Genomic DNA, 15327 nt, shown 5'->3' with positions numbered 1-15327 from the left:
CTGCAGTCTTAATGTTGCTCTTTCAAATGACTTTTCAATTTCTTTCCAAAAGAAGAAATTCAGGATTTGCAATAATGTTCAGTTTTTACAAGATAAAACAGAAGGCAAAAGCCTCCCTTCCCTAGCTACCCAAGACAATCTTAATTCAGTATAATTCAGAGGCAAAAAATGCTTCAATTTGATCAGTCAGGAAGAAAGAGGGGCAGACCTAAGCAAATAAAAGTTTTTAAAACCCATATTCTTTTTCCTATATATCCTTGGCTTTTAAAACTCTGGTCACACACTTAAAATCCAGATCCTGAAGAACAGATGCAAAGCACACCAGGCTGCCGTCTGTGCCCTCCTCAGCATTCTGATGTTTTGTGCATGGGGACACAGCAGATTCCTAACATGTTGCTAGGATACCTCTCAGCAAATGCACTTCTTATATTCCCTGATGTTTTGCCACTACCCTTCTGTCAACAGAAGCAAGACGATAACAGAAAATACAGGGTAGTGTATAAACTGGTGTGTAAAGCATTGCCACTAAGGCAAAAGAAGATTCGAGAGTTTGCAGGGGCAGTGTCAGAAACACTAAAGTTGGCTTTTGAGGGAACAGCAATAAGTAAAATTGCTGTTAATTGCTAGTGCATGACTAGCATGGCAAGAATGAGCAGCAGCAAAGCTTATGCTCATGCACTCTCCTCCATCTTGGAAGCTTTGCTTTCAGATTTGGTTAACCAGTTTGTTGTGTCATAAAGCCCAAATAACTGCAGTTAACATTAACTATGGCTAGTTTCAAACAAGCCAACTTCAAAGCATGTTTGCTGAAGCTCACATGCTGAAACAAATATAAGTTTATGTTAACCACTCCTCTGGGTCTAGATAACATGCCACACAGTGGTCAACCAAAATTGAAAGCCAATGCTTCTGAAATTCTTCTCCCAGCCCTGTGGGAGGAGAAGGGAGGCTGTGTTCAAATCCATGGCTCACTGTGGCTTGTTTCTGCTCATGACATGTGAATGTGTTTACCATAACATAGAAATGAGTGTACATTTATCACTAGCTTATGTGTCCAAGCTCCAATTCCATGTTTAGCTCCATTACAGAGGTAGGAAAGTAGGTGGAGCTTTCATTCCATAGTCTATTCGAAACAGGTGCTTATATGCCAAATCAATATTAATTGGGGAACTTTTTAAAATCACAAATACAATATTTCAAATTCTCTTTCAGTTATAGAAAGCTCAGCTCTGATTCTATATAATTTTGCTCAGATTGGAATCTAGCATAACAAATTATGATCACATACAGCCCATAGTCTCATACTACAAGTTATTAATCAACTGGTTCCAATTAATAACATACTTTGCATAGAATACACTAATTAAATTAGAGTAAAAGAAATATAATATACCCCAATAGATTTATGTTTGAAAGAATGAATGTAGAAGTCAGATAGAGAAAATTATCCCATATTTTTTGGATACTTCTATTGTCCTCCCGAAAACAGTAATATTGCTATTAGGTGTGAAGAGATATGTTGTCTCAGCACATTAGGCTCAAAGTTACAGATATAAAGATTCTGCTCAAGGCAAAGGAAAAAGCCAAAGTAAAATTTCAATGAGGGACAAGAGACCCATGTGTTTTTCTGTTAAAGTGTAAGAAATCTAATCAAGGGAATCAACATACCAGACCTGGCACAGCAGACAAGCCAAAACTGGAAATTTCTTACTATGAATTTTTGTTTACTGAAGTCTCCTGGAGGGCAATCCGAAGAATCCAAATGGGAAGACAATCCAAATAATGTATTCTATGTGAGGTGCTTAATCATACACAAAAGCCCTCAGAAGAAAGGAAGGAAAGGTCCACTGCAATTCTGGAAGAGTGGCCATTTTAAGGCCAATTCATCCATTAAAGGAGTACTGGGGAAGCTGCTTCTTCATCACTTCCTCCCATGTTGCTCTGGCAATGTTTGATGCAGACCGTAACTGCTTCAACAATCCCACCAAAGTGGTTCCTGCACCTAAATATTATCAGAGCAGAGTGGAAAGACAGCATTCATCTAGGAATGAGTGACCTCATAGAATCTTACAGCTGGAAGGGTCTCAAGGGTCATCTAGCTCAACCCCCCTTTTATTGTATTTATTATTTTTATTGACACTGTCCACAAAGTTCCCATATCACAGGAGTGGTATGAGAAGACGTCAGAAGAAAATGGCTTCCAGACTGCCACAGTAATATAGGAATTGTTAATTACTCCGTGACAACAAAACAAGCAAAAACAATGCCATCTTTGAAGTTCACTGCTGGATTGTGGCCTATCAATGACGAATAGCCATGATGGCTATGCTCTGCTTCTGACTGTGGAACCACAGTGCTCTGGTGCTTGGATCCTGATGGGCCACTGAGAGAACAGGAGGCCAGGCTAGTTGGGCTGATCCAGAAGGCTCTTCCTATGTTCTTAACTCCCATCAGCCTCAGTAAGCATGGCCAATGGTTACAGATGATAAACTCCCAGCATCCCACAGTCCAACACTGTCTGGAAAGCTACAGGCTCATGTCATCGTGGTTCCATATGTAATTTTTAAAAATGACAATTTGCTTTGAGAAACGTCTAGAATACTTCAAGCTCTAGGTAAAGGTAAAGGACCATTAGGTCCAGTCGTGGCCGACTCTGGGGTTGCGGCACTCATCTCGCTTTATTGGCCGAGGGAGCTGGCGTACAGCTTCCAGGTCATGTAGCCAGCATGACTAAGCCGCTTCTGGCGAACCAGAGCAGCGCATGGAAACGCCATTTACCTTCCCGCCAGAGCGGTCCCTATTTATCTACTTGCACTTTGACGTGCTTTCGAACTGCTAGGTTGGCAGGAGTAGGGACCGAGCAACGGGAGCTCACTCGCGGGGATTCGAACCACCGACCTTCTGAGCGGCAAGTCCTAGGCTCTGTGGTTTAACCCACAGCGCCACCTGTGTCCCACTTCAAGCTCTAGCTTAGAGCAATTTTAATGCGGCTAAGAAACAATTCACACCTTCATGACCCAGCACAGCATGCTGAACTCGTAACCAAAATGAACAACAATTGCAGGGGTGCAGAGCACAGGGTTTCGTTGCCTTTGTCCGTTATCCTGTCTTCTGTTAGCCTTGGAGGACATCAGTGCCTAAGTTCTGTTTCCAGAAACGACATATAAAAGTTGGAAGGTCCAGTGAAACCAGTATAATTAGGCCATGATTCTCTTGACAGCAGTAGAAAAAAGAATAACCGCTACAATTACCAGCTACAATTACAATACTGAGTGTGTGGTGGCAAAGTTATGGTTTCAGAGCAGGAATGGGGAAACCCATGACTCTCCTGATGTTGTTGAATTAAAAGTCCAATGACCATTGGCCATGCTGACTGGGAGATGGGAATTTGAGTCCATTATGTTTGTATTTGAGTGTGTACACACGCACACACACCCCTCTCCAAATGCATCACTGGATTTTTAATTATGTTATTGCACATGCATTTCTTCTATTATCTTTTTCGAGTCATGTTACTGCCTAATACCCTGAAACTGGAATCAGTAATCAGATTACAGTGGTGATTATCCATGGTGCTCCCCCAGAGAAACAACTGCCAGGGGAAAGGCAGAGGAGTGTAATTTTCAGACATAATGTGCTTTGTCTTTGGTTGTAAAATTTAGATTGTGAAATGCTTGCTTTTTGCTTTAAAGTTTCTAGGATGGTCAAAATTTCATAGGAAGGGGCTGTTTTAATCAGAAATATAATTTCAATGTGCAACATTTATTGTTATAACACTAGGAGCAATGACTCTAGAACAATTTGCACAAAATTAGGACTCACCCACACTTCTGTTTGCCCTGGGAAAACCAGCAGTTTAATTCTGAACTGGAACAAAAGGGCAATTGGGTTTTCTGTGGATTGCCTTTTGTTCCAATTTAGCACTAAAGAATGTGTTTTCCAAAGGAAAGCTGTGGGGCAAAGGCAAAACCACTCAGACCCATGTCTAGAAAGCAAGGGGCAAGCAGGAAACCCTTCAGACCTGTGCTTTCTATGCACAGAACAAGCAGAAGAGTGGACAAGCCCCTTAGCATCATTGCTCCTTAACAGGTAACAGTATACTTAGTAACCAGGGTATGAAAGGCACTATAAGTAAGTTTTGTTGTTTTTCCACGTGGAAAATGGCTTAAGAGAAGCTTACTACAATCATCTTTCTCAGCCCACTTCTTTCTTAATAAAATACTTCAAGTCCATTGTCATTCTTTCCAGGAATTAAGCTAACATACGCAAATCACAGCAATCAGTCTTACAGCATATTGTTCTTCATAATCCAAGTACTTTTACAAATATTATTCAGAAGTCACTAAATTAGGTATTGGATTATGGATCAATTACCATGAAAAAATGCATCATAACTGCTTTGTTAACAGGGAACTTCTGCTTGCCATTGCCCAGTTAAGACAAAATTGTTCTCAAATCATTCTACAAGGCACTGGCGGGGCACAAGAGCACAGTGGAACTGAATGTTCCCATCAACAACAGTTTCCATCACTGCCACCAACATTTCTGGATCATTAGCACTCCCAGAAAGAAATCACACAGGACTTCAGTTGGAGCCACAGTTTCTCTCCTTAAAAAAATTACAGCAGTGAAGGCTGTGTCTTGGCAGTGATCTCTTAGGGTATGCACCTATGACGGCAATTAGGAAACCACTGGCTGTGATGACTTATCATCTGTCCCAGATGTAGTAGCTGATATGTAAGAGGACCTTTCCAGGGGAGGAGATATGTGGAGAGGTTGGCTCTGGGAGCTTTGAAAATGTATTTGGCAGACTAAAAATAATCTGCTGTTTGTGATCCTAATGATATTAAGGGACCCATATCTTACATGTGTGTTCATGGAAGTACCACCTCTGGGATCTTTAATCTGGAGATGATTCCATACTACAGAGGTTATTCCACTACATTAGTACCAATTTCGACTTGTCAATACTGTACTGCTTACTTGGAAAAATTAGCAAGAACCAATAAATGGCAATATTAGTTATTTACACAGAATGGTGGACAGGGAGTAAATGTGCTACTGGCACTGAATGTGCTTACAGGATCAACTTTGCAGTGCTTTTTGTCTAAAAAAAAATGTTTAAGGGTACTCTCATTTTCCTACTCATATTGAAATACTGCCCCTCAGTGAGGCAAAACTTAAGATTCACAAAATGTTTAGGGGTATGCATCCCCCTAAACACTGCAACTTTGTAAGATTGAGGCACACTGGCAAGGCACCCTAAGACAAACTATAGCTACCTGGGACTGCACTCGTATGTTTGTTCTTGGCTAGAGCTCATGATTAGTCAGGACAAGCACAAGTTCGAACAACACACATGGAAAAGACTTAAGAAAAGACTGGGGGTGGGGGGCAAAGCAGCTGGGAGCTCCCCTCCAGGAGCCCACATCTTCACACTGTCCTGATAAATCATAATCGGTCTTACCACAATGTGCAAACCAGGCCATAGTCATAAATGTTAATAGTGCTGGAATATACGCATCCATCTTGAAAATGTAAGTGAAAAAGAAATGGAAATTTTAGTTGATACACATCCACAAGTATTAAATAAACAAATGGAGTTGAGGTTTCTCACTGAAGAAGCATTTTATGTAGATTGGGCGTCCCTTTAAAATAAATGTTTTTCTGAAGAATAACAAAATATTGAAGAGGCTAAGCAATTATTAGAAATTACAAATGGTTGTTTGGAAAGTACTATTCTGATTGATAGCTGTCTCTGACTTCAATGTTGACTTTCTCTATAACTTACTATCAAGGACATTTTCATGAGGCACCAGTGGGGAATTTGCCCACAAACAATACGAGCTTCAAAAGAGGGGCTTTGATGGGGAAACTTAATATTCTCCCTCCATGCCTGCACTGATTCTATTAGTATCAATTCCCACAGCTGCTGCAATTTAAAACACCTGCACATTAGGTGCAAAAGTGCATTTAACCTCACATGTTGTTTGGTCATGAGAACTGGAACACCCGGCATGATGCTATAAGGTGTGTGAGGATGCAGAGTCATTAGCCAATTTTAAACTTTTCACCCAATAACAAAACCCTGCAAATTGAGAATACAAAACTTTACTAAGCAAAGCAGTTAACCACTGAAAACTTGGTTTCCTTTGCATTCATTAAAAAAGTAGTATTTAAAGTCTCCATAGTATTTAAAGTCACCTCCTATTTTGATGGGAGGTGACATTCTCTCCAGTTTTTAACAGACGAGGGAATATAAGGACACATCATCTTACATCACAGTAATAAAAAATGATTTCTATCTGTCATCATGCTAAAATTTATAATGTGGTCGTGGAAATCCCCAATTCAACTCTCACCTCAGCCACAAACTTAGTAGATGGTCTTAGATAAGCCTCTCCCTCCCTCTGCTCTGCCCCAGCCATTTTCAAAGCAAGGCTCTTTTACAGAGAAGACTGTAAAGGTTACTGCAACAGTATATGTCTAGAATTTCAACACCATATAAATGCTATTATCGCTACATCTACTTTTGATGAAGTAAACCTGCATGGATATACACATTCTCTCCAAAACACGTTCTCTCCAAAACTGCATAATGAAAATCTCAGATTGTATTATTGCTTCTTCTTGTCTAATAAAGCTAGTATTTTTCCCCACGACTGCAAGTCCCTACATTATCTTGATTAATTGCATATTTTTATCACTATGATTATTATAATCACAAAATTGTAATCCTCTCTGTTAATAAGACTTTCCTAACACGGTCTTCCTCTTATTATCCAATTCTAATATAATTCAAGGGGGCAAAACACTGCTTGAGCAGGCACAGAACTTTAGATATGGATAAAAATTTCAATGTTAAGTTTGACCACTTGATCATTTCTATTTCAGAGCTATCTGTCATGCGATATAGCCTGATTGAGGATTCTGACTAGGTTTGCCAGTATGCCCTGGTGGGAAGGAGAACAAATTTAGCCATTTCTCATTTGTTTATTTTATTTTGTCCTAGTCAGAACAGATCCAGCCTGCTGACTTGCCACTATCATTTTAACATTATTACTGATGCTAAATCTCTGTCCTAAACGCCAGTCAGGCTGGCAAAAATTAACGCCCCCCCCCTTTCCCCTTTATGTTGGAAGGGCTGTGGAAAGCATGATTCATTTATTCATGTTTGGTGGGAATGCTCTTACGTTAAAAACTTTTGGAATAGAGTATTCTCCATTATATATGCAATTACAGGCCAACCCCTTTCTCCAAATCCTACCTTAGCCCTACAATCTTTGGACATAGACAGGTTCCATCCTGTGCTGCAGTGAACTAGTAGGCTTCTTACTGACCGCAGCACGATTAGCGGTAGCTCAGCAATGGAAGAAACAAACTGAAATACCCCTGAACATTTGGGAAAATAATATCTGGGATGTCTCAGGGTCTCACCAGACACAGGAGGGCAATTAATGGCATAACAAACAGAGACACCTTCCCCAGGTGGAAAAATCAAAATTGGAAACAGAATTCTTAGAACCTAAAACTAAGAACCTGTCAAGAATGTATAACCTGCTGTTGAAATGGAATACACAGGATGAAACAGTTAAATCTGTTATGATTAAATGGGCACAGGATGTTGGACACAACATTATGTTTGCTGACTGGGAACAGTTATGGACCACAGGTATTAAGTTTACGGCATGTAATGCCTTAAGAGAGAATATTATGAAAATGATTTACAGATGGTACATGACTCCAGTCAAGCTTGCAAAAATTTATCACTTGCCCGATAATAAATGTTGGAAATGTAAAGAATGTGAAGGTACCTTTTTTCACCTTTGGTGGACATGCCCAAAGATTAAGACCTTCTGGGAGATGATTTATAATGAAATGAAAAAGGTATTTAAATATACCTTCCAGAAGAAACCAGAGGCCTTTCTCTTGGGCATAGTCGGCCAGTTGGTGTTAAAGGAGGACAGAACTTTCTTTATGTATGCTACGACAGCAGCAAGAATACTTATCACAAAGTACTGGAAGACACAAGATCTACCCACCCGGGAGGAATGACAGATGAAGGTGATGGACTACATGGAACTGGCTGAGATGACTGGCAGAATCCGAGACCAAGGAGAAGAGTCGGTGGAAGAAGAGTGGAAGAAATTTAAAGTTTATCTACAGAAATATTGTAAAATTAAGGAATGTTAGAAAGATGTTGGAATTATGCTATGTGGTTTTAGCAGAAAAGATATAAAGGATTAAGTAAAGAGGAATTGATAACAGGTGAAAATGTAAAGTTATAATATATTAAGATAAAATATTAAGATAAAAGCAAAAAGGGTAAGGATTTGCTGAAACAACTACTGAACTAGGATACAAAAAAGGGAGGTGAGAGGAGGTCAGGGAAATAAGTAAATGAAAGATAAGAGATGGAAAGACTGATTTGTTTTTAACTGTTTTTATTTTTTTGTATTTTGTATTTTTTGTTCTTATTTTTTCTTTTCTTTTTTATTTTTGTAATTTCTATGAAACTTTAATAAATATTATTCAAAAAAAAAAAACCTTCCAAGAAACGTGGCCCCCATTTTTTAATTATGTTATTGGTCAAAATCAAGACCGGGTTATACCAACTACTCAATATTCTCAGTGGAGCGGTTTGAATGTTGAATGTGTAAGTGTAAGTGTATGTCTAGAGACAACGGATAAAACAAACATCGTTAGCTGTACTGCTGGATAGGTGTTTAATGGCTATTGTATTTGTATTTGTTTAAAAACCAATAAAAAACAAAAAAAAACCTGTCCTAAAGCCAGGTGGAAAGAATTCCTTACCTTCACTGGATCTTGGTGGCACTGCTTTAAATTCTTAAAGGACATTGGGGGAGGGGCTCTTATACGGCACATAATTTTCTCTCTTCCTTAACATCAGGATGTCTTTGTTGAGTAGGATATTTTACAATGATGACAAATAGTAAAGGTGAATTGGGAGATAAAGAGTCCTTGCTTGTAAAAGATGACAAGAGAATGAGAACAAGAATATCAGACCAAAAACATGGAGTGGTATTACATGTTTTCGGCTCTTCAGTTTGAAAGTTTGATATTGATATTTCAAGGATTTGTTTGTATATAGCTGCCTAACTATAACTTTGTATGTTATATCCCAGCATAAGAATCTGAACAGTAAATGACAAGCAAACATGATATTGCTCATTTGCTGGTATGGAAGCTAAGCTATAGCTACCACTCAGAAGCCAAAATAGATCCTACCAGCTAGTAGAATCTCTGTACACAGAGTTGCTATGTGAGCAACTAAAAAATCTGTTTTGGTTATGGTGATGCAGAAAAGCAAAAGACACAACACACAACCCCACAATGGTCCACCAATACTAGCTGGATGTTTTATTATTTTTACAAGGGTTTTATTCAGTATAAGCCATGATCTGTCGACCCATTTTAAGGATTGTAACATTGCATGTTGTTTCATTAAGGAAGTATTCCATCTATGTAAAAGTATTAAAGCGATGCTGAAAATCAGTGGAATTATTTTTATTTTTTGCAGTAAGTAAAAGGTCTAACTTCTACCTCAGAGATTTAAAAATACTGTAGCTGGTTCAGCAAGAAAGCTTCCTAAATGGAATGTACCCTATTTTTCGCTCCAGAGGGCGCACCGGACCATAGGGCACACCTAGTTTTTAGGGGGGGAAATAAAGAAAAAAAATATTCCCCCCCCCCAGCCCCAAAGAGCAAAGAAGCCAAGACAGCCAGCGGGATCCATCCCGCTGGCTGTCTTGCCTTCCTCTTTAGCCACGCACAACCTCTCCAGCCGGGATCCAAACCCACTTTTTCCATGAAGCTTAACTCCTTAGTTCCCATTGTCAAATAAAACAAACTATATCACACACGTTCCCTTCCATCTCTCTTTCATAAACATAAATAAAATTAAGTTGAAGAGGATCCTTTCTTGTGCAAATTAAGTTCACTAGTCCTACAGGTTAAGCAAGGCCAGACCAGCTATAGGCTGCCTTGAGGCATCAGCAGAATCTCTTTTAGTGTAACAACACCAGGGATGAGCAGTGTGATAAGAATCCATGGTTGTTCGACAAAAATAGACATTTGACAGTGTGAGAGGTTTTTAGCACAGTACTATTCAAGAACCTTGTCAAGTCAATGAGGTCTAAGGGAGAAAGAGCAAGTAGAATCATTTCCCTACTACAGACATTGAAGAAAAAAATGGTACTGAAGAAAAAAAATAGAACAGTATTTCACAATCTAGACACCTACCACATATTTGGGTTTGCTGACTGCAACCAGGCTGGCCAGAAAGTCTTCATCATATAGCTTGCTAAAAACATGGGAGTCGTAGGCCACCACAATGGAAATTTCTTCCATCATTTTGTCAGCACACTCTGTTAGCAGTGCCAGCAACAGGTTCAGTATCCAACGACAAAGAATTAGCTCAGCTGTGTGTCGATTGTCCACACCCACTTGAAGAGACTAAGTGGGTGGAGTGTCACAGAAGGAACAAAAAGGCAAAGAAACACAGCAGCCAGTGCCTGTCTGTTGCTTTCCTCTGGGAATCTTCCTTATTTTTGCAGGAAATGTATAGGTGTAACACCTGTTCATATGCTCAGATAATAAAACAGTCATTCGCTAAGGTCAGTAATAAAAAGTCTTTTTCCCAGTAATTAAAGTCCAAATGAAGCAGGGGTAAATCCGAAAACTTCAGTTCATAACAGAGTTCTCTCTTGTGTTTCCCCACAACTTCTTGTTCTTTAAATGTAATATTTCACCATAGTAAAAAGATTCTTTTTAGTGGAGGAGGACAGATTTCACAAGACGACTTGCTTTATGCTTATTCCACAGATTCCCACAGAAGGAGTGAACCGTATTCTGCCACTCTTGGAATTTTCCAGAGTCTCTTATCAGATACCTGAGGAAATAGTGTTTTTTCTTTGGCAGGTTTGCTCTGGTGTAGGGTCTGCTTTTGTTTCTTTTTGAATTATTCTGACATAAAACAGAAATATAGGGCCTCATCAGCCTTTTATTGAAACAATCTTATATACCTGTAAGATCACAGCGACAAGTTTTCACTGTTAGTCAGAGAGTAAGATCATACCTCAAAAGGATAAAATCTCATCTACATGGCCTTCATTCACAAGAAAATGTATGCCTTTGTTCAACAAAACAGTAGAGTACAGAATCAGAAGAGCACAGAAAGAAAATCCTCCTTGCAGAAGGAATCCAGTCCTTCCCTAGTTTTTAACAGCAGAAGGACTTTGTAGTTTCAGACCAGTAAGTTTATCAAAAATATGTGAAGGGGGGAAATGCACCAAAATCTGAAACATTTGAGAATTTTCAACTATAGTTTTACCAAGACATGCAAAACTCCATGCCTACCCTCCAATTCACAACAAGCTGTTAATCAAAAAGCAATATTCTTCAATTAAGAACAGAAAGGAGAAAACATCAAAGGACCCATTCCTGACTGACTTACTGCATATTTTGCCCTGTTCTATAGCATTTTCTTCCAGTGCTAAGGACAGATATATATCTGACATTTATCATGAATGAGAGTACATTTTAGTCACCACAAAAATCATATGGTATTTCCTGGTCCAAACCGCTGCAACTTTGTCACATGTTTTTTTTTCCTGCCAGATAAAACAAAAGAAAACTGCTTGTCATTTCATCCTGTTTTCCTCAGCGGTCCCTCTCAAAAATTACATGTATATCTCAAGAGCAACAGGTGTTGTTTGCTATTAAACAGGGAAGCTGGGACACAGCTATAGCATGGCGGATAAAAAACATTTCCGTTTTAAGAAAGGAGGAGTAAAAACCACTTGTTATTGCTAGGAAACAGCACAGAATTTTAATAGGCTTAAGGCAGGCAAAATGCAAAGAAATCCTCTTAAGAAATCCTTAAGAGCTACTGGTCACGTTTAACCCACTAAGTGCAATGAAAAACCTATGTATCCTATTTGAAGCTTGTAACAATGTAGTTCTGTGATACTGAAGCTAGGTTAATCTTACTTGTTTTCCCAAGGAAGTAGTTCAGATCTAAGCAGTAAACAAACCATTCTTTTTGGATTCCAGTGAACCTAATTCCTACCTGAACTTGCACTTTGTTTTCCTAAGCATGCTACTAGGTCCAGGGAACCTCTTCAAAGCAAGCATTTCTCCCTTCAGCTTTGCTTCAACTTCCTGGTAGAAAATGCTTGCTAGAAGTGAAAGCTGCCTGCCTGTGTGGTTTCACCTTCACAGTGACTCAGCTTGGGAGTATGATAATGTGTGTGGCACAAGGCAGGTAAACAAAGACACCTGTTGTAGAAGGAGGTAAGAAATGGAACATCCCCTGATCCCAGGTTCCCTTCCAGGAAGGGATGAAATTACAGCAACCATCACATGCATTACAACTACATACACTTCTTTCTTAAAATTCTGTGGCAGAATCAAAGAAGGGGGTGAGGAATGCAAGATCTCCACCCAAAAAAGCAACCTTAAAAACATGTCAATAGTATCCAGATAACGTTTAAGTTAATCATTTCATGGCAAAAATATTGGGAGTCAGATTTTTGTATATCCCACCCTATCCTTTTAGTGTGGCAGCACCTACACTTTGGAATTGCCTGCCTATGGATATCTAGCAGATGTCTTCACTGTATTCTATTCAACACTTGCTAAAAACATTCTTGGTTAGACAAGTCTACCCAAGCAGTGTGAATTTTAATCTGTTTTTAGCATTTTAACTTTTTGTATGGTTTAAAGTATTGTGTTTTTTAATTTATAAATTGTCTTCTTTTTGTAAACCACTTTTCAAGCATCATAGTATGTCCCTTTCTATTCTTAAGAAATGACAATAGCCGCAACATTCATTTCCTCTACTATACTTAATTAACAAAAATGCATCCACGAGCTCTCTCTTTTAGCTTGCTACACTGGCTTCCTAGAAGACAAATCAGGAGACAGGAATCACTCCACTCTCTGCTTCCCCCTACTCTTAATGAGTTGCTTGGCAGGGAAGGTAAAGAGAAACCTCCAAGCATACTTGGGAGGTAGTCTCTGAAATTCTCTCATGCAACATTTTAACAAACTGGAAATAGAGGACTTATTCTTTGTAAATAGTTTGTCTATTTTCCAGGAAAGCCACATTTGATTCCAGGTGCAGACAACCCATCTGCAAAGATCCTTTTAGAAATTTCAAACCATTTCTGCAGAATAGTTTACTGAGACCACAGTGACTAATCCAACGGCTACTGCTTTAACATTTCACAATGATGCTACAGCAGAAGTAATGACGGAAGTGGTTTTACACCCTTTATTCTAGATTGCAGTTATGGTTCTAAACAGAAACACTAGTTATAAATTTTCACACACACATATGCACACGCTCTACACTAGACTGTAAGATTTTAACTCACTGTTAACAAGGCATTTTGTGTTGAGGTAAAACTAAAGAAGATCAGACCACTGGTCCAGCTTGTTCAGAATCCTGTTCTAAGAGCACCAATCAGACAATTAAAGGGAAATGGAAACTTAGTGAGAAATCTCCTCTCCTTTCAACTGGCTAAAAGGTCGGCGAGTGAAAATATAGTGTATAACCCAAGTTGGAAAATAGGGTAGATAGTTGCAGAATTTAAAAGGATAAAGGGATGTGGGGTTTGAAACTTGTAGAGCTGGATCTGAAGCTGAAACACTGGTCACAGAGCACTTTAGCAGCAGAAGCCAAGAGATGACTGTGAAGAGACTCAAAATCTGAACAGAGGGTAAAAATGGATAACATGTTGACTTCATTAGGGTAACAGTTTAGAAAAGCCATAGTCATATGTGTTTCTCTCCATTTTAAATTTGTTACTTATGAGTAACTGTAGCATTATTTATCTCTAAAATCATTTTCTCAAGCTGCTTGCTTTACTAAAAAGAAAAAGGCCTATTTGTTCAGGAAAAATTTGGTCTGAGGTAGGACTGCCAAGTCAGGGACATCCTGACCTAGCAGTCCTACCTCAGACCAAATTTTCTTACCTGAGATTTCACTGCCCCAAACTGAGACCCTGGGGGCAGCCCCCAGTGATGTTGCAGGGAAGCCCCAATGATGTCATTAAGTACAACACTTTAAGTATTAACTGCAGTCCCTGAGAGAATGTCATTCAAATAAAGAACACAAGTCCAACAAATGAGCAACCATATCACTCGTTAGAAATTAAGATGGAAACCAAAGCTAAAGTAGGTGTTTCTGGGCTTGTTGTGAACTGCTCTTGACAACAGCCAATGTTAATGACGCAATTGCCACTCCGTGCTGTATGCATCTCACCAATGCCTATCCATTATACAATTTGTTACTCCTTAACATGCCACAAAACATTCTTGCTTGTTCAGAAACAAAGAAAAGCCATTTAAGAGTTTGTAGCAACATATAACATTAACTTCAACACACAAGATCACCTGTGCAGGTCTACCTGTCTGACATACAAGGCAATCTGGCAGAAGTGGGGACACTGGCACAAAGTGAAGATTACCTTTTCCAGGCTCTGGTTTAAATAGAAACACACACACACACACACACACTTTATTCTGCAAGCTCTGTATTTAAGTCATGAGATGCAATGAGAGTTTTAGTCCACCAAAGTAAAAATTGCAAGGATCCTCCTTTCCAAACTTCTCCTTTACACACCAACATGGTTAATTCCCCATTTAAGACACACAGAGAGGTGGGGAAGGCATAAATTCCACTGGGCTAGCAGAAGCCCCTTTTGTGAATCAATATTGTTCTGTCTTCAATTCAGATTTTAGTTTAGAAAACTAAACACATTCCCCCTCCCTTTCATCACTCCATTCTTTCCCATATCCAAAGCGATTTCTCATGCCAATTCCAGCATTCCCAACTGGATTAATGTAAGAGGGAGCAGTCAGGGGAGCTGCTCTGGAAGTGGAAGGGGGGAAATGCTGGAATGGAATTGGGAACTTTCTAAATCAGTATTTTCGATCAAACAAGTCTCCAATCTGCTTCAAATGAAAATGAAAAATACTTCCTCTAGTCCAGGCTCCCCAGGCTCCACTCATGTTTCTCAGCACCCCAGTCTGCCATTGTAAATTTCTGTCATCACCCCCTTGGACTCATCTGAGAAGAACAAAAGACCATCCAGGAGTTGCTGTGGGCAGTGGAGGCAGCATGGTTCAGATCCCACCCCTCCTCCTCCCGTGTTCTGATCACTTCTTCAGCCCTACACCTCATGCCAGGTGCACACTCACAGCCCCCTCCTCCTCCTGAGCCCAATTATTTTTCTTCCTCTGCACTCCCTCCCACCACTGAGCCCTGGAGACTAAGGTTAACTTGGAGAGGTGGAAAAT

At 39.5% G+C, this 15327-nt stretch overlaps 1 protein-coding gene across 6 annotated transcripts in view; it reads right to left on the bottom strand.

Annotated features, from left to right (window-relative positions):
- Positions 1-15327, bottom strand: part of RABGAP1L (RAB GTPase activating protein 1 like) — a 150750-nt gene that overhangs the window by 32901 nt on the left and 102522 nt on the right. The window contains exon 1 of one of the 6 annotated variants that reach the window (XM_053391193.1): positions 10264-10389. The exons of the other annotated variants lie outside the window; for them this stretch is intronic. Within the exon in view, the coding sequence (XP_053247168.1) occupies positions 10264-10374 (111 nt within the window). The 5' untranslated portion in view covers positions 10375-10389. Of the gene's footprint in view, positions 1-10263; positions 10390-15327 lie in introns of those variants that run through there. 6 annotated transcript variants of the gene reach the window in all.

The sequence above is a fragment of the Podarcis raffonei genome, chromosome 6 (genome assembly GCF_027172205.1).
Source record: "Podarcis raffonei isolate rPodRaf1 chromosome 6, rPodRaf1.pri, whole genome shotgun sequence".
NCBI classification, from domain to species: Eukaryota; Metazoa; Chordata; class Lepidosauria; order Squamata; family Lacertidae; genus Podarcis; species Podarcis raffonei.
The sequence above is the reverse complement of the archived record's forward strand: the minus strand, read 5'-3'. Positions and strand labels throughout refer to the sequence as shown.